The 24,817-nt window shown below is 57.0% G+C and overlaps 1 protein-coding gene across 6 annotated transcripts in view; it reads left to right on the top strand.

Moving 5' to 3' along the window:
- Positions 1–24,817, top strand: part of IQSEC3 (IQ motif and Sec7 domain ArfGEF 3) — a 100,579-nt gene that overhangs the window by 70,716 nt on the left and 5,046 nt on the right. For 2 of the 6 annotated variants that reach the window (XM_082349063.1, XM_082349064.1), the window contains exons 6-14: positions 9,035–9,157; positions 9,598–9,764; positions 13,560–13,699; positions 14,842–14,967; positions 16,754–16,853; positions 16,985–17,146; positions 20,733–20,825; positions 23,185–23,234; positions 23,317–23,396. In XM_082349063.1, the coding sequence (XP_082205189.1) occupies positions 9,035–9,157; positions 9,598–9,764; positions 13,560–13,699; positions 14,842–14,967; positions 16,754–16,853; positions 16,985–17,146; positions 20,733–20,825; positions 23,185–23,234; positions 23,317–23,391 (1,036 nt within the window). In that variant the 3' untranslated portion in view covers positions 23,392–23,396. Of the gene's footprint in view, positions 1–9,034; positions 9,158–9,597; positions 9,765–13,559; positions 13,700–14,841; positions 14,968–16,753; positions 16,854–16,984; positions 17,147–20,732; positions 20,826–23,184; positions 23,259–23,316; positions 23,397–24,817 lie in introns of all 6 variants that reach the window. The other 4 variants (XM_082349060.1, XM_082349061.1, XM_082349059.1 and 1 more) reach the window with 2 other exon arrangements.

Raw genomic sequence — 24,817 nt, 5'->3', positions numbered from 1 at the left:
GGCACAGAGAGGCTAAGTGGCTGGAACTGAAGACCTATATGGTGGAGACAAGATTCAAACCCAAGAGTGCCTGACACCAAAGGCCTGACTTCTTCCCGTCCTACCCCTGTCATTGGCACAGAGCGTGGGTCTCAAAGTGTGGCCCCCCAAACAGAAGCAGCACCCCAGAACTCGTTAGCAACGTCGATTCTCAGACTCCAGCCCAGACGCCTGGATTCAGAAACCCTGGGGTGGTGCCTAGCTACGTGCATGTTGATCGGCCTGCTGGGTGATTCTGCTGCGCCCTCAAGTTTGAGAACCACGGGCGAACAGGGGGCTGCCAGGCCCAGCAAAAGGGAAGTGGCCTCGGCATCCACACGGACCCCCGATTTGTGGGAGCAGTTTCAAGGTGCACCAGCCACCATCCCTTCTGAGGACTTCAAACAAGATTTTCTTTGTCCCCGTGTTGTCACCAGGGACTCTGGCAGGTCCTCCTGCGTCAGTTCCCTCCTGCTCTATTTTCTTGGCCACGTTGCACTTTTCCAGAAAGCCTTGACCTTTGTTAGGCACGTTATTTATGAGTTCCGACTAACAAAAATAACTCCCTAGCGGACGGGGATATTTTTAATTGAATTGTATGAGACAAAAACTGCTGAAATAACAGCCGGGTTCCTCCAGCTCATGGCGGTGGGCGGTTTCGTTTTCCATCCTGATCCTGAAACCCGGCCCCGGCTCCGCCTGGAGCAGAGCCCCACATGGGCACCGCACACACCTCTTCCCGGCCTTGGCCTGTACCTCACCTTCCAGGTCTTTGCTGTCTCTTCCAGCCAATTAAAAATCCCTGCTGCTATCATTACCTATTTTCAGCTCCCAGCCAGTTCCTTTGTCTGCCAGACACTGTCTTGCTATCATTAAAAAAAAATAGTTGAGATGACGAAATTCATTTTGATCACTGTTGTGTAGCCGCTTCATCTCCCCGCAACACAGACTGACGCCGCACACGATGTGCTAACGAGCAATTTCCTGCAAGGTTGTACCTGTTTATACAGATGCGGGGAACATCTGTGCTCATGCTTCCCCAGCCCTTGGGAGGGACTTGCCACAGAATCCCACAGAAAGGAGAAGCCCCCACCGCAGCCAGAGCACCTCCGCGGTCACCCCAGCAAGAGCACCTCCGCGGTCACCCCCAGCAGGAGCACCTCCGCGGTCACCCCCAGCCGGAGCACCTCCGCGGTCACCCCAGCAGGAGCACCTCCGCGGTCACCCCCAGCCGGAGCACCTCCGCGGTCACCCCCAGCAAGAGCACCTCCGCGGTCACCCCCAGCCGGAGCACCTCCGCGGTCACCCCCAGCCGGAGCACCTCCGCGGTCACCCCCAGCAGGAGCACCTCCGTGGTCACCCCCAGCCGGAGCACCTCCGCGGTCACCCCAGCAAGAGCACCTCCGCGGTCACCCCCAGCAGGAGCACCTCCGCGGTCACCCCCAGCCGGAGCACCTCCGCGGTCACCCCCAGCCGGAGCACCTCCGCGGTCACCCCCAGCAAGAGCACCTCCGCGGTCACCCCCAGCAGGAGCACCTCCGCGGTCACCCCCAGCCGGAGCACCTCCGTGGTCACCCCCAGCAAGGGCACCTCTGCGGTCACCCCCAGCCAGCGGCCCCTCCGAGGCGGGTGCAGACAGCGCCTCAGGGGCAGCCTCAACAGGGCCAGTTCACCAGGTTCTCATCACTCCCTGGCCCGCGTAGCTGGCTGAAGAAGCGGGAAGCATGTGCACTCCAGGCCGCCTCGCCGCCCGTGGTGTGGAATCCACGGGGCCCTTCCCCCGGAAGCCGTGTCCAGGGGTCAGGTCCAGCGGATCGGGGCCACCGGGCAGAGCTTCCAAAGGCGCCGGCCGCAGGGCTCCTTCCCCAGCTGACCGTGTGCTCACAGTACCGTTCGTTCTTGAGCTTGGTCTGTCACTCACTCCTTCATCCACCCCAGGAATGTTTACTGAGTTCATACATACGCCAGGGATGCAGAGACCGACTCTGGGCGTCAGGGAGCGCGTGGCCTGGTGGGAGGACAGGCAGATGCTTGGGTGACACGGGAGACACAGCAGAGGCACCGCGGAGGTCGAGGAAGATTCCGGAGAGACGGAAGGCAGACCTGGAAGTTGGGGGTGGGCGGCAGGAAGGAGGAGCAGCGTGTGCAAACCTGGGGCTGTGGGAGAGCCAGGATGCGGAAGGGGCGGGAGAGTCTGGGAGCGACCAGGGCCGTGCTTTGCTGGGTAACTCAGGCTTCACATGAGGGGTGTGGGAAACCTTGAAAAAATATAAGCAGAGGAGTGAGTGACAGGGCCAAATGGCTGTCCTAGAAGTGTTGTTCCGGAAGATGCTTTGGAGGCAGGGAGGCTGGTTCGGAGGCTATTGAAGTCCCAGTTGTGGCCAGATGATGAGGCCGTTACCCTCAGCAGAGGCTGCAGGGAGGGTAGAGGCGAGTGGAGCCCAGAGGCAGGGAGAGGCAGCAGGGTCTGGTGACTGGGGTGGGCGGAGAACAGAGGTGGCCAATCACAGCCAACAGCCTCCTAGGCTGCTGAGAATTCGGAACACTAGGTCTTTGTGTGTGAATATGTCTTTGCTGCAGGCCCACTGGAGTAATCTGTGCAGATTATACCAAATAAACACGTATATATTTTTAGCTTTGAGGGGAGAGCGATGCTGGGTGTGGTGACATTTCATCTGAAGAATTCCTCAAACTAGAAATTATCAAATATTTACTCAGAGCAAGTTAAAATATTAAATACTTGGTAAAACATAAAATATGTACACCCTGACTTTCCTGCAAGAGATGCTAGCACAACTTGTGGCCTTGTGAAGATTGCCCAAGGACTGACCTTTGCACTCAGCAGCCCTCATCCACGCTTACTAGCACCATTACTTAAGGTGGTCTCTTATGAACACTGTAGATTAACAACAACAAAAATTAACTAGTTAGTGACTGATGGTAAAATAATAAGGGTGACTCACTGCTACACTTAAGAGTTGTAGTGTGCGGTGGCATTCAGAGCCATAGGAATGGGTGAGGCCCCTAGGAAGAGGCTGTAAAGTGGGGAAGGGACCTGGTGGCCAGCCCTGAGTTAGAGGCCAGGTGGAGGAGGACAAGGAAGAGGGCCTGTGATGGAGGAGGGGTGCCTCCAGAGAGGAGAGAGTCAACCTAGGGGAGGGCAATGGGATGGAAACAAGAGAGAGGAGAGTTCCAAGGAGGGAGTCTTTAACCGCGTTGATGCTGCCAGGAGGCTGGTGCGATGAGGACAGACGTTGGCGCCATTGGACTTGGCAACATGGCGGCCATTGGTGGCCTTGACAAGAGTTTTAATGGAATGCTGGGGTAGATGCTTGGCTGGAGCGGGTTGAAAAGTGAATGGGATTGAGCAAGTGGAAATAGCATGAGTAGGGATGACTTCTAGAAGTTTGGCTCCAAAGAGGAGTAGAGGGACTTCCCTGGTGGCGCAGTGGCTAAGAATCCGCCTGCCAATGCAGGGGACACAGGTTCAAGCCCTGGTCCAGGAAGATCCCACATGCCACGGAGCAACTAATCCCGCAAGCCACAACTACTGAGCCCGCGTGCCGCAACTACTGAAGTCCACGCACCTAGAGCCCATGCTCTGCAACAAGAGAAGCCACTGCAATGAGAAGCCCGTGCACCGCAACAAAGAGTAGTCCCCGCTCGCCTCAACTAGAGAAAGCCCGTGTGCAGCAACGAAGACCCAACGCAGCCAAAAATTAATTAATTAATTTTTAAAAAAAGAGGAGTAGAGAAAAGAATTAGTGACTACAGAGCAAAGAAGGGTCGAGGCTGGGTTTTAATTTGTAAAATAGAAAAGGCAAGACTTTGGGTGCTAATGACGATGATTGAGTAGATAACTAAACTGATATGAAAGAACATCTCCAACTTCATGTGTCCAAAACTGAAGTCTCGATCTCTCCTCCAGCATGTGTGTCCACCCATCTCAAAAACTAGTACCACCAGGCCCCCAGGTGTTCAAGCCCGAGCTCTGAGACTCACCGCCAGCTCCTTTTCCCCGCCGCCCACATTCTTTCCATCACCTTGTCCCATCAGTTCTCCCTCCAGGATGTCTCTCAGGTTCTGAGCTGGCCTGGTCCGTTCAGGTCTGTTCAGGTCCATTCAATTTGTTCCACCTTAGCCAAGGCTCGTCATCTCTAGCTTGAACCTCTGTGGGTGCATCCTGACGGCCCCCTGCTTCTCTCTTGCTCCTGCCCTTCCTTTTTCATTCATTCTCACTTAACACCAGAGAAATCATCTTAAAACAAACTGGATCTTATCACTCCTCTGACCGTACCCTTCTATTATTTCCCACTGTCTCACCGACCCTTCCCGGACCTTGAAAGTTCTTTCCTACCACAGGGCCTTGGTGTGTGCTGTCTCTCCCACCCCTCCCCCTCCCTTAATCAGATCCTACTCATCTTTTAGGTTTCTGCTCAAATGTCACATCCCCAAAGAGGCATTTCTGGACACACCAATAAAAAGTACATCTCCTTTGTCCCCTCACAAAACCCTGTCCTTTCCCTACACAGAACTTGTCACGATTATAATGAAATAATTATTTTTGACTCTGCATTTAATGCCTGTCTCTCTCACTGGGACAGGATCTGTGTTTGTGTTGTTTGCCACTTATTCCAGGTCCCTAGCAAAGTGCTGCATATGCAGAGGCGCTCAATGCATGCGGGGGGAGGGGGGGAGGGGGGAGGGAGGGGGAGGGCAAGTAAGCTACTGGGGGTCAGAGAAAGCCCCAGGAAGCTGAAGGTAGGGGGTCAGGGGTTTGGTCCGCTGCTGTGGGCTCCGTGTGCCAGGCCAGCTCAGAAACTGCAGGGCGGCCACATGGCCTCATGTGACTGCTGACAGTGAAGTGGCCTTCACCCATGACTCTGTGATGTGTCCATCTGCCCCTCCTTGGCCCCTCACAGGTCCCACCAGGCATCTGGGTGAGAGAGCAGCCCCCAGCGAGAGATGCATTAGCAACAGCCCCCGAGAGGGAACATGCCAGGAATGCGATGTGTGCAGTCCCCCTGCAAGGTCAGCTCTCTTGTGAGCCTTGGTTTCCTCATATAATAAAAAATAACAGGATGATGCTTAATATCCCACAGGACTGAGGAGATGAAGTCATTGCCCACTTAGCGAAGCACTGAAAAAAATACTCAGTGAAGGAGGTGCAGAGGGAGCTGCCCACTGGAGTAGATTGGGGAGGGTCTCCCTAGCAGAGGGAACACCGAGCAAGCCCCTTTGCAGTCTCAGTTTTACCTTCTGTAAAATGGGGAGATGATACACCAGAAACGACCACCCAGAAACGTGTGATTTTTTTTACCTTAAAGGTGATCAGAGAGGAGAGGGCTGTTGGCTATGCTGGTGGAGGTGGCAGAAGGATCTGGAGAACTGTCAGCCCAGCAGGATTTCAGGGTGATGAAGAAGGAGGACAGGAGGGGAGATTTTAGGTGCAAGTGATCTGCAGAACACGGGGAAGAACGGGAGACGGGGAGAGGAGAGGAGAGAGAGCCAAGGTCAGGTGCAGGCTGGCACACTTAGGGAGGGAAAGGAGAGCCACGCTGTGGGGAGGGGCGAGGACCGTGGGTAGTGATTCCTGGATGACGGAGCCCCCCCTGCAAGGTGCGTGTCCACCAGAGCATGGCCTCGGCCCGGCCACCTGCCCCGGGAGGGCACTGGTTCCCTGGGAGGTGGGGAGAAGCAGCCAGTCATGTGAGCTGTATTCCGAAACCAGCCAGAAAGGACGCTGCCCTCCCCTGCTACCTGCAAGCATCCGCGGAGCCTCCAGAGGCTGACTGTGCGCCGGCTCTGGGTCTGGGTCCTCATCAGAGAACGTCACGGCGCGGGCAAGAGGTCACCTGGCCCAACCCCCAGCTCTACAGACAGGAAACGATTTGGGGGCAGTAGTGTCTTTCCGCCTCTCAAGTCAGCTTCTGGGGGTTTTGCAGAAAACGTCTAGATTTTTTCTCAAAGATCTGACAACGCCAGACCACCTGCCCCTCAAACAGCGATGCCTGTGGCGGCAACGGCGGGGAGCAAGGCAGGAAATCAGTGTGCGTGCGTGCGTGCGCGCGTGTGCGTGCGTGCGCCTGCATGCGTGCGTGCGCGCCTGCGTGTGTGTGCGCGCGCGCGTGCCGTGGAGAAGGGGGTGGGGCTGTGTCTGTCCCTCCCGCCCGCGCTCCCTCCCTCACCACCCCACCACAAAAGCAGCCCCTGAGAGCCGAGAGGACACGCGTGCTCCCGTGAGCTCCCGGGCTCTCATTTTAAAAGCATCCCCCCCACCTTGCGCTCGGCTCAGCCATTCGTTTTCAGTTTCTAAGAATCGGCTGGCGACTTTGAGGGATGCTGATTCCCAGGCCCTGCTCTCAATCGTCTAGTTGGTAGATCTGGGGTAGGGCCGGGGCCCTGCATGTTAACCGGCCGCCTGAAGGCTCTGCCATGGGGTCCTGCAAGAGGTGGGCTGTATGCAGCCCCCCCAGCCCCTGGCACAGGTGTCTGCCCGCAGAGGCCTGCCCACCCGGCGCCGTGGTGGTGTAGCCTGCTCCCCGCTCTGCGGGCTGGCGTTTCCACCGGCTGAGTCTCCTGCCCCGGTCCTTGACTCTCCGGCTTGTTACCGGAGCTTTCAGCTGCCGCCCCGAGTGGCCAGCAGCGGTCACCTGAGTGGAGGGCTGGAAAGCAGGCCGCCGTGCTTGGCTGGGCACGTCCGCCAGCTCCCGGCTGCTCTGTGGCCGCCTCCTGCCCCTTCCCTCGGTGCCCGTTGTGGGGTCAGCCCCGGTCCAGACCACGGGGGACAGTCCATGGACAGAGGTTCTGGGAGGGACACCGCTGAGGGACACAGGGTGCCGGGACCGTGGGGTTCAGAGTCGTGCAGGGGGGCCAGGTCGGGGGTGGGATGGATGGACTGACAGGGGCAAGTCCTGGACACCAGACCGCGGGGACCAGGGCCGTTCTGGGGTCCTCCAGGCAGCCGGCCTGTGTGTCAGGGTTGGCCAGGCTGGGGCCCGCTGCCTGCGCCTGGGCCTTGCAAGAGTCGGCGGGGCCCAAGGACGAGAGGCTGCAGCGTGGCTGACCCCGCTCCACACCCAGGCCTGCCCAGCCTCCTCCCCCTCGTCTGCTCTGCCTTCTTCTGTCTGTCTGTCTGTCTCTCTTTCTCCTCTTGTCTGTTTTTCTCTTGCTCTCTGTCTCTGTCTCTCCCTCCCTCTGTGTCTCTCTCACTTGACTCTCTACCCCCGTGTCTCTCGCTGTCTCTGTGCCTCTGTCTCCCTCGCCGGCTCCCGCTCGTGGCCCTCCTGCCACACCGGTTCGCCCCCTCCGACCGGCATCCTGTCTGGCTCAGTCGTGCTTGATTCGTCCCTCCCGGCTGGGCTGGGCTGGGGGACACGCAGCTGTGGGCCCTGTGATGCTGCCCTGAGTTCACCTTCCCTCACCTGGGGACGGCCCAGGGAAGAGGCGACAGGAGCTGCCCTCTCGCCTGCTGGACCTGCTGTCCGTCTCAGGTGCCGAGACGCAGCCCATTCCCATCCTTGGGCCAAGTCCTTGCCTCCCACCTCCCAGTCCCTGCCCCACCCTCTACTGAGGCCGCCAAGCCTGAGAGAAGCCCGGGCTTCACCAAGCTGAGCGCGGCTCCCAGCCTGCAGACGGCCATCTGCCCTGTCCTGGGGGAAAGAGCCCCCCGGCCCTGCCCTCTCTGGGTGGCCTTGGGACGCCCCCTCCTCCTGGTTCCCCCCAAGAGGAGTAGGGGGAGGCGGGGCCGCCGACCACCAGGCCCCTGACCGCCGCCACAGGGCTCCTTGCTTTCTCCTAAGAACCGACAGCTGAGCCAGGGTCAAGCGGGGACCCCCAAGTCTCCCAGGCCGCGGGCAGCCCCAGAGCTGATCACGGAGGAGTTGGGGCCTGCTCAGGGTGGGACAGGTGGGCAGTGGTGTCCAGGGCTGTGATGCTGGTGGCGTCCACCACGGGCTGTGGGAACGGAGAGAGGGCAGGGTGGGGCAGGTGTAAGATGACCAGGACAGAGGAGAGCGGAGCAGCGCGTGGGTGCAGAAGGGGACACGTCCGCTCCACATGGGAGCCTGCGGCCCGCAGGGGCACGGGGCCCGCTGCTCACGGCCCTGGAAGCGGGGCACCCCGAGGAGGGTAAGGGTGGATACGCCGGGGGCTGGGAGGTCCTGGGGAGGGAGACCCAGGAGCAGGCCAAGCCAGAGGACAAAGACTGACTGATGGGGTGCCTGGCACCCATCCCCACCACGCACCGAAGGGGGACATGCAGAGGCGAACTCTCCAGGGCCAGAGGTGGCATTTCGGAGGTGGAAGGACCCTTGGGGAGCAGGACTCTGACCCTCCGTTCTCAGAAAAAGAAACTGAGGCTCCAAGAGGTGAGCCTGTGGCCCCAAGCCACAAAAATTCGTGGTTGGCCCGGGCCCAGAATCTGGCTGCACCTGTCACCCTGTCCCCTCCACGTGAAGCTGACTTGTCACTTACCTGGGGGGGGGAGGAGGGGTGGCTCCTTGTCTGCAGAAGCTCCGACCTGGGAGGGGCGGTGTAAGAGGAGGTTCCCAAACGGGACGGAAACCAGGGAGAAAGGCCCCGAGAGGCCTCGGAGAGGACAGAAGAGAAACGCTGTTCACCGTTTACGCCTCTGACTCTGGACACTCCGGGGCTGAGAGGAAAGGACCTGCGTTCGGAGGCAGCAGGCTCGGCCTCCTTCTGGCCCTGGGGCCTCGGACAGCTGGCTGCAGCCCTGGGCCCCAGGGTCTGGAGGTGGGAGGGAGGCCCTCAGCCAGTGCCTCGCAGGGCTGTCAGGTGGGAGGAGGTGTGAGGAGGGTCCTCGCGGGTGGTGGAAGGAGACCCTGGGTGTGGGTAGGGTAAGTCCCCCCTTGTTGGTCACAGACACCAAGTCCCCACTCCCCACCAGGGTGGGGCTTCCAGCCAGCGGGTGGGCCGCGCCCTCCTCCCAGCTCTGGTGGGTGCAGGGAGGTTCGGGGCCCACGGCCCTCACGAGCCCCTCCCCGCCCGGCCTCAGCTGCGTGGTGGACGAGATGGACTTCTCCGCCATGGAGCTGGACGAGGCCCTGCGCAAGTTCCAGGCGCACATCCGCGTGCAGGGCGAGGCCCAGAAGGTGGAGCGGCTCATAGAGACGTTCAGGTGGGACCCTTCCCCAGCCCCACTCCCCTCGCACACGCCCGGGACCTGGGGGGGGCGGGCAGGGAAGCAGAGTGGCCGTGAGCCTGGGGGCCAGGAGTCCCTGGCGGGCCGCGAGGGAAGCAAAGATGCGGGACAGACCCCTCGGGCTCTCCCTGCAGGCACCTCACCGCCCCCATCGACCAGCACATCTTTCCTGAGTGTCTGTGTGAGGCTGGTACGGGGCTGGGAGTGGGGTCCGGGGGTCTCTGGGTGTGTGACAGCCGCCCCGTCCCCTCGGAGGGGATGGGGACCGAGGTACGGGGCAGACGGCAGTCGGCGGCGGGAGGGGGAGCCTCCCTGGGCTCAAGCCCTCGGAGGACTGGGCACGTTCCCAGGTCCCCCCACCGCTGGAGCCCAGGGAGGGTGTGGGCCCTCAGCAGCCTCACGTGTCTCCCCCACAGCCAGCGCTACTGCATGTGCAACCCCGAGGTGGTGCGGCAGTTCCACAACCCGGACACCGTCTTCATCCTGGCCTTCGCCGTCATCCTCCTCAACACCGACATGTACAGCCCCAACATTAAGCCCGACCGGAAGATGATGCTGGAGGACTTCATCCGAAACCTGCGAGGTAGGGGAGGGGCGGCGGGAGGAGCGGGGACGCTGCTCAGGGTCATTCCGGGAGTCCCAGCCCCGATGCTAGGTTGTCACCCCGGTGGCCAAGGGCACTGCGTGCCGCTCTCCGGGCCCAGTCTCGCAGAGCGGCCCTGGGGAAGTTGCTAGCATGCCAGGCATCGGGGGGTGGGGGTTTCCAGGAGCTGCTGCCACTGTCCTGCAGCAAGCGGCAAGGGCCCCTGGGCGACGCCCCTTGCCCTCTGTGGAACGTCCTCCGTTGGGCGACCTCCAGGCCCCAGGCACCACGGCCGGTGCCTGGCTGGTACCGGCCCTTCCAGCTCCACGACTTAGGAGAGAAGAACCACGAGCAGGGCCTTGAGATAAACTTTATGGCGTTTACCAGCCAAGTCGTCTCCTAACTGATGTGTGCTGGATTCAGGTTTCCTGGGTTCCATCGCTTCCTCGTTTTTAGTTGACTTCCAGAGAAAAGGTACACTGGAGACAAACTTTTTAAGAGTTTGCATGTCTGGATATTTCTTTTTCTATCCTCAGTCTTGATTGAGAATTTGGCTGGGAGCAGAATTCCTGGTTGGAAACATTGAACTCAGAATTTGGAAGGCGTTGCTCCGTTGATTTTTAGGTGTCAGTGCCGCTACTGTTACAATTCCTGACCTCTTGCTTATGTTTTTTCACTCTCCCTGAACATTTTTAGGTTCCTCTGTTTGTCTTTTGTGTTCTGAATTTTCACCATGATGTGCCTTGTTATGGTCCTTTTTTCATCCATTGTGCTGGGTACTACGTTCTTCCTTTTAGTCTAGAAACACATGCCTCTGATTGTGGGAACCCTTTTTTTTTTTTTTTTTTTTTGATAGAAACGAAAGATGCTTTATTCAGAAAAGCCGGCAATCTGGGGAGAAGGTGGACTTCTGTCCAGAGACCAACTCTGAAGATTCTGCTCAACGATGACAATTTTAAAGGGAAAAAGGGGAAACAATCTCAGTTAATCATTAAAGCAGGAGGTCAGATTCTTTGTCATTTTTCCATTGCACGCAGACCTGCTGACTTCTCCTGATATTCCTTGGGACGCTGTCTTGCTCAAGTGGTCTGTCTGCAATTGAATTCTTTTACCCACGTGGTCCGCCTGTGCCCTCGGGGTCCACCTGCAAATTTACTAAGGGGGACCTAGGGGTAGAGAGTTAGTCATTCTTTAACTACTTAATTCTTCATTCTTACTCCTTCTAATCCAGGAAAGGAATCAACAGGTTAAGTAAGGCATTTTGTACATTTAGTAAAGCAGAAATCAGGAGCTAGGTTGAATGTTGCTTAGTGATCTCATCTTTATGATGAAGGTCTGAGGAAAACAGGGATGAACAAACAGAAAAGGGGAAAAGGAGCTGCTTACAATTTCATCATCTACGTAAGTCAAATCATTAATCTGTATACCTTAAACTTATACAGTACTGTATATCAATTATATAGCAATAAAACTGGAAGAAAAAAAAAAGAAAATCAGTTAGTACTTTCAGCTGTATCCAGTTGTTGGTTAACTCACAGACAGACCTGATAATTTAATATTCACAAAATATTTAACCTCACATAGTAATTTCAGATCAAATTATTTGTACAGACTCCTTTGTGTCCCTACTGGTAATGTTTTAAAAATTCTGTAAAGTGTAAAAGTTCTGCCCCATCTGGCAACTGCCTAGACATCTTCGCATAAGCTTATATTATTTTGGAAAACTGCATACATATACTCCAATATACAATATCTCTAATTAGAATTTATTTTCAGGTGGGAACTCTTCTTAAATATTGTATCTGATCATTTTCCCTCTCCATTTTCCATACTCTCCTTCTGGAACTCCTATTATTCAGCTGTTAGAACTCCCAGTTTGAGCCTCTGATCTTTAGAGCTCTCTATCTGCCATCTTTGTCTTCTCGTTTGACTTTCTTGAAGATGTCCCTTGGCTTTATCTTTCAAATCTCCTACTAAGTTTTTCGTTTCTGCTGTCTTATTTTTCATTTTCAGTAACTCTTTTTTGCTAAGTGTTCCTCTTCTATAGCATTTTGTTCCTGTTTTGTAGATGCAGTATCTTCTTATTTATCTCTTAAGATATGATGTTTTTTCTGATGAAACTTGGTTGTCCATCCATATTTAACAGTGAGCCACTAAAAGGCTGATTAAAACTCTGAGCATGTATGGGGTTGCTGACTGATGGACATTCTCATAGCAAGATTTAGTTGAGCTGTTTCATTGGGAGACCTGGCTGCAGAATCTTTAGATATTTTCTCTTGTGCTGGTTGCTTCCTCAAAAGAGAAATGTCCAGTCCGTTGCCCAGAGGGTATGAGTCTGCCTGCCAGTATTCTGAGATCTTTGTGGGAAATGGGTTGAGGGGGTCTCCTAATATGTAGACATCATCTCCATCCCCCAGTTTTCAGCACAGACTCCCACCCTTGGCTGGGCTTGGGGTCCCCCAGCCCAGAGTTCCTGGTTCATCCCTTCCAGAGGATGAAGGCTCCATCAGAAGACTGGGGTGGAGGAAGGGGCGGGGATGTCTAATTGCCTTTTAAACTGATTTTCAACTGACTTTCCTGTTTCGAGCCCACCTTCACCTCCACCTCCAGGGGCTGCAGCAACTCCAGAGCCCTGGGTGGTTCTGAGCCTCCGAACCTCTCTGCTGGCTTCTGTTTCTTCTTTCCCAGGTTTGCGGATCCATGTCCTCATTCACCCACTTCCAGGTCCCCTGGTGCCACTGCCTCTTTCCCCCGTCTCTGCCTTTAAAAAAAAAAATTCCTTTTTCTAGGGCATTCAGAAGGAGCAGAGGGGGTGCAAGCTGCCGTCTTTACCTGGGAGCCCCGTGTGCTCAGTCCCTGGCCTGCTCTTTCTTGCCCCCAGCCTGGCTTCTTCCAGGCCCCTGGGTGCCCGACTTTCAGAACCAAACTCAGATGTGGGAGAAACAGGGTCAATACAGAGGGTCGCTCACAGAAGGTGTAATGTCCTCTCGGCACTTAGGAAAACTCCTTGGAGAGCACTTGCCCAAGATGTTTTATTTTTAATTTTTCCCTCTTAAAAAAAAGGAGTGTATAATCATTAAAGAAAGATTTAGAAAAAGTAGAAAGAAGACTTTTTTTTTTTAATTGCCTCTGTTTCTACCTCCCGGGGAGAGTTGTTTTCGTGTTGGTATATTTCCTGCTGGTATCTTTTGCTGCCAGCGTCTGAATGTCACTGTGAAGTGGGAGATGGGTGGCGGTCTCCTCACAGCACCACCACGGGGGCTGCCCTCCTCTCCTTCACTTAATGTCTCACTACCCACCCCCCACCGCCACCCCGTGCTCCCAGCGAGGGGAGAATCTTGTCACCACTCGACAACTAATCGCTGAGCTCCACGCTCCCTACCGGAGGGGAGGGGAGGGCCTGAAGGCCGACACAGCGATGCTCAGCGACGCTCCTGGCGGGGCTGGGGTGGAGGTTGTCAAGACGGGAGAACCGGGGGAGCAAAGGCAGGACCACGGGGGCCGCGTTCAGAGATGGGGAAGGAGGCCTGGGAGGGGGGAGCGGAGGCCCTGGCTATGGAGCAGCAGGAGGGGGCGCTGGGGGCACGTGCTGGGCCCTAGTGTAGTAGTTCTGGTACCTGGCAAAGGAGCTCATCCCTGCTTTAGCGGGTACGGGGAGCCAGCCATTGAAGGCTTCGGAGCGGGGACAGGACAAAATCAAGGCCATTCTTCGGGAGCGGCAGTCAGGTAGGGGGCACCCCCTCTCTGGCTCCAGGCCCCTGACACCCCCTCCCCTTCCCCGTTCCACGGCCGTAGGTGTGGATGACGGGGCTGACATCCCCAGGGAGCTGGTGGTCGGCATCTACGAAAGGATTCAGCAGAAGGAGCTCAAGTCGAACGAGGACCACGTCACGTATGTCACCAAGGTGGAGAAGTCCATCGTGGGCATGAAGACAGTAAGTGCCCACCACAGAGCAGCGCTCACTGCGGGGGATCATTTCCCCTCCCGGGGCTGCAGAGGCCCTGTCTCCATCTCCTTACCTTTCCTTCTTCCTGGCATCGCCTCCTCATCTTTCAGAAATGTGTCCCCTTCTTCGCGCACTTGTAGTTACGTTACTGTATCGAGTGCCTCCGTGTGCTGTGCAGGGCACCCGCTTCCTTCCACCTGCCCGATTTCCTCATTGCTCCCTGCGACCAGCTCCTGCGGCAGGAGAGACTGAAGCGAAGTATTGAGACAGACTGCCCGGTGCTCTAGGGTCGAAGCATCTGGATGGCCAGATCGGGAGGTGTGGGGTGGTATGGGTCCTGGGCATCCTGGATGGTCCTACTGAATAGAAGGCAGGAAATGGGCTAAAGCAGGCCCTAGACGTGGGTTCTCAAATCCTTGGGGTGGCCCCTGAGTTGTAGCCCGTGTCGCAGTTTGCAGTGTTTTCCAAGTTTGCAATGATTTTTAAGGGAGCATCCTCTGTAGACGTCAGCAGAGGCTCTGTATACCGTAGACATAAAGGGCCTGGCCTCCATCTCCCTAACCATCTCCCTAACCCTAACCTCCCCAAATTCTTGGCTCAGGGAGCAGTTTGGGGACCTCGTCTGAGGCTCTGCGCTGGACCCTTCCACCCAGTCGTGGGGGGCCGGCCTTTTCTGGCCGGAGCCTGCTGTGCTGAGGTCATAGCCTCTGTCAGGTTTGCGGACGCCCCCTGAGGAGGCTTTCACACACTGGAGCAGATTCGCGGTGTCCCCGGGACCCCTCTCTCTTGCACACTGGTGTTTGGGTGTGCAGCCGAGAGAGGCACAGCCCGGGATGTGGGGCTGCCCTCACGAAGGCCTCGGAGGGAAAGGGGTGCACAATCCGAAGGCTCTTTTCAATTTCCTTTCCGCGCCTTTTATCTGCTCGCTGCGTCCGGCACTGTGAAGCCCTCTGGCCCAGCCCTGCTCCCTAAGGAGCCTGAGGAAGGGGGGGGAGCCCGGGGGAGGAAAGAGGGAGGGTCAGGGCCAACCTGGGCCTGCATCTGCTCTTCTGGAAAGTGGGCGCCGGGGGCAGGAGGGCTGCGACCTCGGCTGCTTCTCCGGCTGAGCTGAGCGCTGTACCCCGGCCCAGGTGCTGTCAGAGCCCCATCGCCGCCTGGTCTGCTGCAGCCGGCTCTTCGAGGTGACGGATGTGAACAAGCTGCAGAAGCAGGCCGCACACCAGAGGGAGGTGTTCCTCTTCAACGACCTGCTGGTGGTGAGTGGGGACCCCCGAGGGCTCCGAGGGCACCCCGCCCCCCAGGATGCCACGACGCTGCAGAGCCAGTGGCTGACTTCCCAGCGCGGGGTGTGAGGTAGCCCGGGCAGATACGATCCTTCCTACTTTGCTAGTTACGAAGCCGAGGCACAGAGAGGTTACGTGCTCATGGTTCCCGGGCCCCGCTGCGAATGGACTAGACCCCAGAGCCTCTGCATCCCCTCATTACGGGGAAGCTGGGGCTGGAGGGTGCAGGGCTGCACGTCCGTCCCACAGCCTGGGAAGTGCAGGCGGCCTCAGGGGGGCCCACACTGTCCCTGGGCCCAGGGGGGATGCTGGCATGCGTGTGGGCGTGTGTGTGTGTGTGTGTGTGTGTGTTTGCGCACGTCTGTGGGGTGCTCGGCCTTTGCTCTTTGAACACAGGTATCCATACAACAAATATTTAATGAGGACCAGCTATGTCCCAGGCAGTGTTCTAAGTGCTGGGAAGCAGAGTGAACAGGGTCTGGCTTCTGTCTTTTCCTCAAACCCCACACCTTCTCCAGCCACGAGTCATACTGGCACTACCTCTAACATCGACCCAAATCCAACGCTCCCCGCCTGAGGTCCACCTCCGCGGAGTAGCTCCCAGACCTCACCTCCCTCCATGCCCCTCCTCTACCGCCCGCCCCCTGCCCCACCAGCTGCCTCCCCAGGCCGACTCCAGGCTCCCTCCGTCTCAGGCCTTAATCTGGCGGCTCCATCGTCTGCTTGAAAATCTCCCCAGACCTTGCACGACCCCCTGCCTCTCCTCATTCAGTGCAGACGCTCTCCCCCCACCTCACAGGTGGCCTGCCCACCCACCGTCTAGTCCTGACCCTACTTCGTCTTCAAAACACCTACCAGTTTCTGCAGTTACCCTATGTGTCCATTTCTTCACGTTGCTTTTTGGCTTACTATGCGATGATGGATTGATCCATTGATTGATTTATGGACCCCGAGGGTCCTCCTCTACCAGCACTGGCACCCTGAGGGCCGGGTCCCCCGTCCTCTCCTGTGTCCCAGAGCCCAGCTCAGAAGGTGCCGAAGAAACATTTGTACACCGAGCAACTGTTACCTCAGCTTGCGTTTCAGGAGGCAAGGGAGGTAGAAAATAATTAAGACAAACAAGATAATATCAAACTAGGGGAAGGTGCTATGAAGACAACAAAGCAGGGTGATAGGTTGGAGTAGCTGGTGTTAAGGTGGATTTTTTTTTTCCTCTTATTTTGTTTTTGTTTGTTGTAAAGGCTGGTCAGGGAAGGAATCTCTAAGGAGGCAGCATTTGAGTTAAGATCTAAGTAATGAGAGTAACCCAACCACGCAAGAAGCTGCAGGGCGAGTTGTGGAAGGAAATAGCAGGTGCAAAGGCCCTGTGGTAGGCCTGAGCCTGCCCCGTTCAAGCTATAGAAAGGGCAGCATGGACTGAACATAAAGCCAGAGTAAGGCAGGGACCAGACCAGGTGGGGCTTACAAACCAGTGCAGGAAGTGTGGACTGGCCTCTAAGTGCTGTGGGAATGGCCACTGGAGCATTTTGTGCAGTGAAGACCGTACTTTGATATTGTCTGTACATATGTATGTGTGTACATGTGTGTATATGTGTGTGAATGTATCCTAAGTGTATAAGTGGGCATGTGTGTGCATGTCTCTTTCTGAGTGTTTACTTGTGTTCACAAGAGACCTGGGTGTTCACTCATCCAGGTGTGTAAGGCACGTTTATACACACGCACACCTGTCAGTGCACGGCTGTCCCCCTGTCTTGGACAGATTCTCAAACTCTGCCCCAAGAAGAAGAGCTCCTCCACGTACACCTTCTGCAAGTCCGTGGGCCTCCTGGGCATGCAGTTCCACCTCTTTGAGAACGAGTGTAAGTCTTGGTCACCCGTGGATGTGGCAGAGGGGGGAGGGGGAGGGGGAGGGGGAGGGGCAGGTGCTTCGGAGGCCCCCTCCTCACCTGCGGCTGCTCACGGCCTGTGGGGCCTGGGGTCTGGTTTCCAGATTACTCTCATGGCATCACACTGGTGACCCCGCTCTCGGGCTCCGAGAAGAAGCAGGTGCTGCACTTCTGCGCCCTGGGCTTGGACGAGATGCGGAAGTTTGTGGAGGACCTGAAGGAGTCCATCGCGGAGGTGATGGAGCTGGAGCAGATCCGGATAGAGTGTAAGGACGCGGTGACCCCAGACCCTCTGGGCGGCCGGGCTCCAGTCAGCAGGAGCAGGGTCGCTTGCAGACAGACACTCCCTGCACCCCTGCGGAGGGAGTGTGGGCGAGCAAGGCCCCTCCTGCCCTCCCGAGCCCTCCCTGCCCCAGCCCCACGGCACCATCATGGCTGATGGATGCCTCACAGTTAAGGCGAGGTACCTGAGGGTGTACACATGCATGTGCACAGGTGGCCAGGCCGTGGGGCGGCGTGTGGGCCCCTCGGAACAGAGAACTCTGCTGGGCTTGACCAGGACCAGCAAGCGAGCCGGCCCTAAAGGCGGGCTTGCAAACCGAGGCGGTCCGGGCCTGGAGCACTTCTTCCCACCGAAGCTCCCTGGCAGTGTCCTCCCCTGACCCAGTCCAGGTTCACACATCACACCTGGTGGTTTCATGGTTTTCATCTCTTCTCACCTGGAATAGCCCCCACTTAATTTTTTCATAACGTCATCTCCTTGAAGAGTCCAGTCTGGCTTTCTGACTGTCCCTCGACTTGGAGTTGTCTTTCTGTCCTCCAAGGAGTGCCTTGGTTCCCGAATGCTCCCGTTCATGTATTGTAGGCAATCTCTGCGCCTCTTCATCTGTCTGGGTGGTTTACCGGTCACCTCTTGGTTCAAGAAAAGAGCAGTGACGCCCTGTGGTCTCTGCCCACCTGCAAGCTTTCCTGGTGAAGCATTGCAGCGGCTTCAAAGAGCCTTTAAAGGAAAATTAAGTAAGAATGGATTCAGACACTAAAACAGAAAATAAAAACAGACTCCAGGTCTGCCTTACATGGCCACTTAGTTGAAAAGTATTTCTAAATTGGTATAAATCCCTTGGGCAGGAGGAAAGGCAGTGGGAGTTTCTGAGCAGGGGCTGATGCGCCAGGGTGGTGCTATTTCATCAGCATCTTTGGAGCACCTACTGTGTGCCAGGTGGTTTGTTTAGGTGTTCACGGGGAGGCCGCAAGGCAGGTGTTGGCCCCCACTTCACGGATGGAACTCAGAGCAGTTAAGGGATGCGTCTAAGGTGCAGATTAGAAGTGGAGGGTCTGGCAGCTGCAGTGAAGTCTGATTCTAAGGTTCACGTACTTTCCACCCTGAAAATGAGGGGATAGCTTCTGTTTATAATTTCCTAAGGAAACAACGAAATCAGGTTAAAACAAAAACTCACGAGGGACTTCCCTGGTGGCACAGTGGTTAAGAATCCGCCTGCCAATGCAGGGGACATGGGTTTGAACCCTGGTCTGGGAAGATCCCACGTGCCGCGGAGCAACTAAGCCCTTGCGCCACAACGACTGAGCCTGTGCTCTAGAGCCCGTGAACCACAACTACTGAGCCCACGCGCCACAACTACTGAGCCTGCGCTCTAGAGCCCACGAGCCACAACTACTGAGCCCACGCACCACAACTACTGAGTCTGCCCTCTAGAGCCTGCGAGCCACAACTACTGAGCCCGTGAGCCACAACTACTGAAGCCAGCACGCCTAGAGCCGGTGCTCCGCAACAAGAGAAGCCACCGCGATGAGAAACCCATGCACCACAACGAAGAGTAGCCCCCACTCGCTGCAACTAGAGGAAGCCTGCACACAGCAACGAAGACCCAACGCAGCCAAAAATAAGTAAATTAAATAAATAAATTTATAAAAACCCAAAAAACCTCACCAGACCAGACTGTGAAACTAACTCAGTATCGCCTGGCACAGGGAGGGTGTAAATTCCCTTTCTCCTCTCCGTTGGCGACGTGAGTTCAGGGGTGTAACAGACAGACTCTTTTCAATGCCACCTTGGCTGTTGATCTAGAACATTCTCAGAGACACACCCTCTTGTCAGTATGTCCTAGATGGGTCTGCACAGCCGTGGAGCACAGCGCCCACAGGTGGGCACCAGCATGGCTGCTAGAAGTCCCTTTCCCCATTAGCCTGGGAGCAGCAGGTCCTGCCCCTCCCAGTACTAAGGAGGAGATATCGCCAAGATCCGTGTGCTGAGGGCAGGAGAGCAGGGACCAGGCTCATGTCTGCTCCTGTTCTTCAGATGGAGAAAAAGGGAAGAAAGCTGAGGAAAGAGGAAGGGCTGCTCAGAGAGGCAGGGAAAAAGGAAGTAGAAAACAGGAGAAAGTAGCCACAGCTCCCGTTTCTCGAGCACTTACTACATGCCCGCAATGGGCTGAAAGCCGAGCCTATTGTATGAATTGTTGCTACATCTTTCCAGGAGGTGAGAAGTATTATCTTCATGTTGCAAATAAGGAAACTGAGTCTAACAGAACTTAAGGAAGTTGTCCAAATTCATGCAGTCAGTGACAGAACAAGACTGGCACCCAGGTTCCTCGGATGCCTTGCTTGTAATTACAACGCTAACTTCTCCAAAGCCAAGACGGCCCCTCTGGGGAGAGAGAGCCACTCTCACTTCAGTAAAAATATTGAGTATTGCTTGATGGTGTGACTCAGGCAATCGGCACAAATGGTTCTGGTTTGGGGTTTGCAGGCCGGTGCCCCCAGATTATAGACGACTAGACAGGCAGAAAATGGGACCCAAGAGAGTAGCTTTAATACAAGGAACTTGAGTGATGTCTCCTGGAAAAGAGGAAGGGAGGAGAGATTTAATAACGGCTGTCAAATCTCCAAGGAGGGTAACTGGCCGTTCTCCAGCACCACTGAGAACAGACAGGAAGGAACAGGTTTACAGTCTAGAGAGAGGAATTAAAGCCGAGTAGCCAGACAGACCTCTGCCGGGGCCTCGGGCAGCTGGGACCTCCTCGTCGGGGGAGCTCAGCCAGCTGGCTGGACGGCACCGGCGGTGCTGAGGCTGCTACACCAAGTGAGCCTTTGATGTCATCACAGGAGCTGGTATTTACTGAGCCCTTGCAACATTCAGACCTTGTTCTAAGTGCCTTAATGTCTTTCCTCCTGTGATCCTCTTTTTCTTTTTTTTTTAAATAAATTTATTTATCTTTTTATTTTTGTCTGTGTTGGGTCTTCGTTGCTACGCACGGGCTTTCTCTAGTTGCCGCGAGTGGGGGCTACTCTTCGTTGCGGTGCCCGGGCTTCTCATTGCGGAGCACAGGCTCTCAGCACGTAGGCTTCAGTAGTTGCAGCATACAGGCTCAGTAGTTGTGGCACACGGGCTTAGTTGCTCCGCAGCATGTGGGATCTTCCCGGACCAGGGCTCGAACCCGTGTCCCCTGCATTGACAGGCGGATTCTTCACTGCGCCGCCAGGGAAGTCCCCTCCTGCGATGCTCTTGAGACACTCTGAAGTGGACACTGCAGTCCCCTTAAGGGAGGCACAGAGAGGATAAGTAACCTGCCTGAAGCCACACAGCCAGGCAGCATCAGAGCCAGGATGCAGACCCAGGCTGTTGCCTCCCTCTTATCAACCTCTTCCACCTGCTCTCTGGCTGCCAGAACGGGCTGCCAGCCCCGGCACTGAAGCTGACATGAAGCGGGTGCCGTGTGTTTGGGAGCCCCTCTTCCTCCTCCTCCTCCTCCTGCTCTCCTCTCATTTCTCCTCTCCCCTCTGTGTGCTAGAGGTCAGGGTTTCTCTCGATTCACGAGCCTCTCCATTCCCCAGGGGAGCTGGAGAAGCAGCAAGGAGTGAAGACTCTCTCCTTCAAGGCCGGGGGAGCCCAGGTGGACCCACAGTCGAAGCAGGGATCGCCCACAGGTGAGTTCCAGACCTGCGGCCCTGGCCCACGTGGAGGCCACTCAGCGCCCCTGGCCTTGGGGTCCTGGGGATTCGGGTGAGGGAAAGGCTTGTTTCCATGGCCTCACCTGCTGGGGCTTTAGCAGTGAGACTGAGGGGGAAGGTGAGAGAGAAACGTGCCCACTTACAAAGGTCACTGTTCCCCCTGGAGGCATCAGGCTCAGGGCTCCGACATCCTGCCCCAGTGCCCGCTTGTTCCCTCCGCACACCGGGGGTTAGGGGTGTGGGAAAGGGAAACCGCGTGAGAAGAAAATGCCGTGTCTGTGGCTGGGAGCAGGTGAGAAGGCAGGTGGCCAGAAGGGTCTGGAAATCTTGATCTGCCCCATCAAGACCTTTCCCTAATGAGCCAGCATCACTCTCTAATCCCAGGCCCGAGTCAGCACCCCGAAACCCAGATGAACCCTCAAACCCAATTTCTCAAATGATTTCTTCAAGTTGAATTTTCACTCCAGACAAGTCAAGCCAGCTTCAGATTTTGTATCACCTTTGGCCACGTTCTCTAGACCCGCTCCCTGCCTCCCACTGCCCCCTCCTACCTTTCCCCCTCCCCTTCCCCCCTCCCCCCAACCTGCAGGGAGACAGGAAGAGTTGCCTCCACCCCTCACACCCCCATCCCTGCTCCATCTGCCCCAAATAGAAAAGAATTAGGAGAGGTGGCGTGAGAATTAAATCCCATCCCAGCAAACCCCAGCGAACCATCCAGAACTGTTCACTAATTAATTCAGTCATTTATTCCTACATTTAATGAACACTTACTGAGTGCCTGCCGTGTGCCTTGTGCTAAGCCCTGGAAAGCCAGGGTCCCAGCAAGACGTCAGCTTGAGCTGAGACACTCCAGTGGGCTCCATGCTGGTTCCAAACCCCCGGTTACGGCCGTGGCGCCGAGACGCTGTATCAGCCTCACAGGACTGGTCACACCAGCTGGGAGAGGAGATTTGTTTTCCAAGCAAGACTCGGGGCTCTTTTAGCTCATGGAGACCCTCACTGTGGTGTCTCCTCTGTGTATGCGTCTGACCTGCCACCACGCGTTCATAATTCTCCACCCGCCCTGGTTTTCAGCTGGCCCTTCATTTCTTTCTTTCTTTTTTTTTTTTATAAATTTATATTATTTATTTATTTTTGGCTGCATTGGGTCTTCATTGCTGCGTGCGGGCTTTCTCTAGTTGCAGCAAGCGGGGGCTACTCTTCGTTGCGGTGCGTGGGCTTCTCATTGCGGTGGCTTCTCTTGTTGCGGAGCACGGGCTCTAGGTGCGCAGGCTTCAGTAGTTGTGGCACACGGGCTTAGTTGCTCCGTGGCATGTGGGATCTTCCCGGACCAGGGCTCGAACCCGTGTCCCCTGCATTGGCAGGCGGATTCTTAACCACTGCGCCAGCAGGGAAGTCCTGGCCCTTTATTTCTACAAGGTCGGAGTACACGCTTGTTTTCACAGCTGTGTAATAGAGTCAAACCTCAGCCGTGATTGATTCCTGGACACCCCGCCCCTCTCCACTCTTCTGCAGCCCAGCCTGCCTCTTTGGGAAGCTGCAGCCCCTGGCCAGGCCCTGATGTGTATCTCCAGGGCCTTGTCCATCCGTTCCCTCCCCAGCTTCCTCTTGTGCTACGGAAAGCAGAGGGATGTGCACAGCAAGGGAACTAGCACCCTCCCCGGGGGTGTGAGAAATCAGAGGGGCTCTGGGGTGCCTGCTTGGGGTAGGGGTGGGAGTCGGGTGACTGAGCCAGAAAAAATCATCAAGCTGTCCCCGGGTGTCTGCAGGGTCCCTGGTGCTGTGCCAGGCCCATCAAGAAGCCCTGGTAGCAGTCAGAGCCATTCTCAGCTACTTGTGCCAGGCCCTGCCCTGTGGCTCGTTGAATCCTCACCACTCAGCTAAGTAGCAGGAACAGGAAAGGAATGTGGCCCCTCCCTCTCGGAGCCTGCGCCACAGACACAGAGGAGCCCCTTTTTCTCTGGGGACCAAGAACCAAGGCCTCCTCACAACCGACCTGCGCAGTCCGTATGGGGCGCTCTGACTGTGGGTAAAGGAGACCCCACAATACCCAGCAAGGAAAAACGTCAGAGACCTTCTAGTCCATGAGGGCCCAGAGAGGTGTAGTGTCTTGCCCAAGGTCACACAGCTAGTACGTGGCAGAGCTGGGCTCAGACGCCCAGTCCACTGCCCCCGGAGTGGTGGGGGCCCTGGAGTCTCCGGCTGCTGCACTGAATTGCAGGGAGGCTTGGCTGGGGGCTGCGGGGCGGTGGAGACAGGGCTTTGTGCGGGGACGGGGCTCTGTGCGGGGACAGGGCCAGGTGGAGAGTGAGCCCTGTGCTCTTTGCATCCAAAGCCAAAAGGGAAGCGGCACCGGCGGAGAAGGCGGCGGAGAGCACGGCGGAGGTGAGTGGAGGCCTGGTTGCCCAGGTGAGTGAGTCTGTGCCCCCTGCCCTTTTCTCACTGTCTCTGTTGTTTCTCTTCTCAGGTTTTAATCAATGCCTCCCCAGCCCGACTCACCATTTTACCAATTTCAAGAGATACAATTAAAAGTTACTGCTAGCATGGGTAATACCACTCTTCCAGCACCTCATCAAGCCACAGTGCCCCCTCCTGTTCCCCAGCCCGCCCTCCCCGCCGAGCCCCCCAGGCCGAGCTCCCAGACTAATGCGTGCAGATAAAGCCCCCAACACCCCCATCGCATCCCTCCTGCAGTCCCCCGAATCCACCGCCCCGCACACTGCCGTGGTCCTGATGCTCCCGTATCAGAGACCAAGGTTCCCTCCTCCACATCTTGCCAGCCTCTGTAGCAGGGAGCCTGGCCCCTTCGAGAATCCCCCCTTAGGTCTGTTGCCCGAGTGAGCACGGCGGGGCAGACCCTGCCCTCCTGGATGCCTCTGGGGAAAGTGGAGGCGGCTGGGAGGGTACAGTTTCCGCCCAGAACAGCTGGTCCATCTGGAAAGCCGGCCACAGGGTGGGATGTGGAGGAGGAAGTGAGGCGAGGTGGGGAGGGGGTTGTCTTAGGGCTTCTCCGGGAGGCGGCACGGGCGGCTGCTGCATCTGAAGACGGTCCACATCGGAGGGAGGGGGCTGGAGAAGTACTAGCAGCAGCTGGTGCCTGCCAGGCCCCTGGCGGCCACCTGGGACGGGGCACGCAGTCGCCCTGCAAGCCTGCTGGGCCCCAGCCCTCCCCACTGGCTCCCCTCGGACCCTGGTGAGCCCCTCACTCCTTTCTGCCAGGCCTCCAGGGACCCTCACTGCTCACACAGACCCTCACTCCAAGCTGGAGGAGCCCCAACTTCGGGCTCTGAGGGAGGAGCCCTGCCCCCAGCCTGACTCAGCTTGGGGAAGCCCCAGGACACCCCAGGAAACCCCAGCTTCTCCTCTCTCTCCCGCCCCCACACACACCTGTGTCTGGAGGAGGCGCCTTCACACGGAGGAGCTTCCCGCCCCAGCAGCTGACAAGCCCCCACTGCCCCTCCTCCGCCCATCATCCTGCAGCTGCCAGTTCTCCAGCCTTGCAGATAAACGCACGAAGTTACCAGCCCTTCTGTTTGTTCTACCAGCCCCGCCTGCGGCTTAGCCCCCCCTGCCCAGGGAGGACCGCGATCTGGGGGCCATCATCCCCTGCTCCCCGGCCCCGAGGGCCACGTGGCTATCTGCAAGGCTGCCACCCCGGCTAGTCCCAGGGCTCTGCCAGCCTCTGCTCCCCTGCACAGAGGTGGCGTCCCCGCCGGCCTCGCAGCTGGACCCTGAGCTCCCGTGTCCTCCACCCGCTCTGTCCTTGCCTGGCCACCCTGCTGGCAGGCGCTTCCCCAGCTTGTCTGAGCTGTCAGCCCTGCTATCATGTTCCATCTTCTCTCTCTCTCTCTCCCTCCCTCTCTCTCTCTTCTTTCATCAGCAGGGAGGTGAGAAGGGGGTCAGAATGAGGGAATGTTTTGCTGTCACTTCCTGCTTTTCACTTACTGACCAGAGGGAGGTGCAGACAG

The sequence above is a fragment of the Balaenoptera borealis genome (genome assembly GCF_965194805.1).
Source record: "Balaenoptera borealis genome assembly, chromosome: 13".
NCBI classification, from domain to species: domain Eukaryota; kingdom Metazoa; phylum Chordata; class Mammalia; order Artiodactyla; family Balaenopteridae; genus Balaenoptera; species Balaenoptera borealis.
This window is presented reverse-complemented; position numbering and strand designations above follow the sequence as displayed.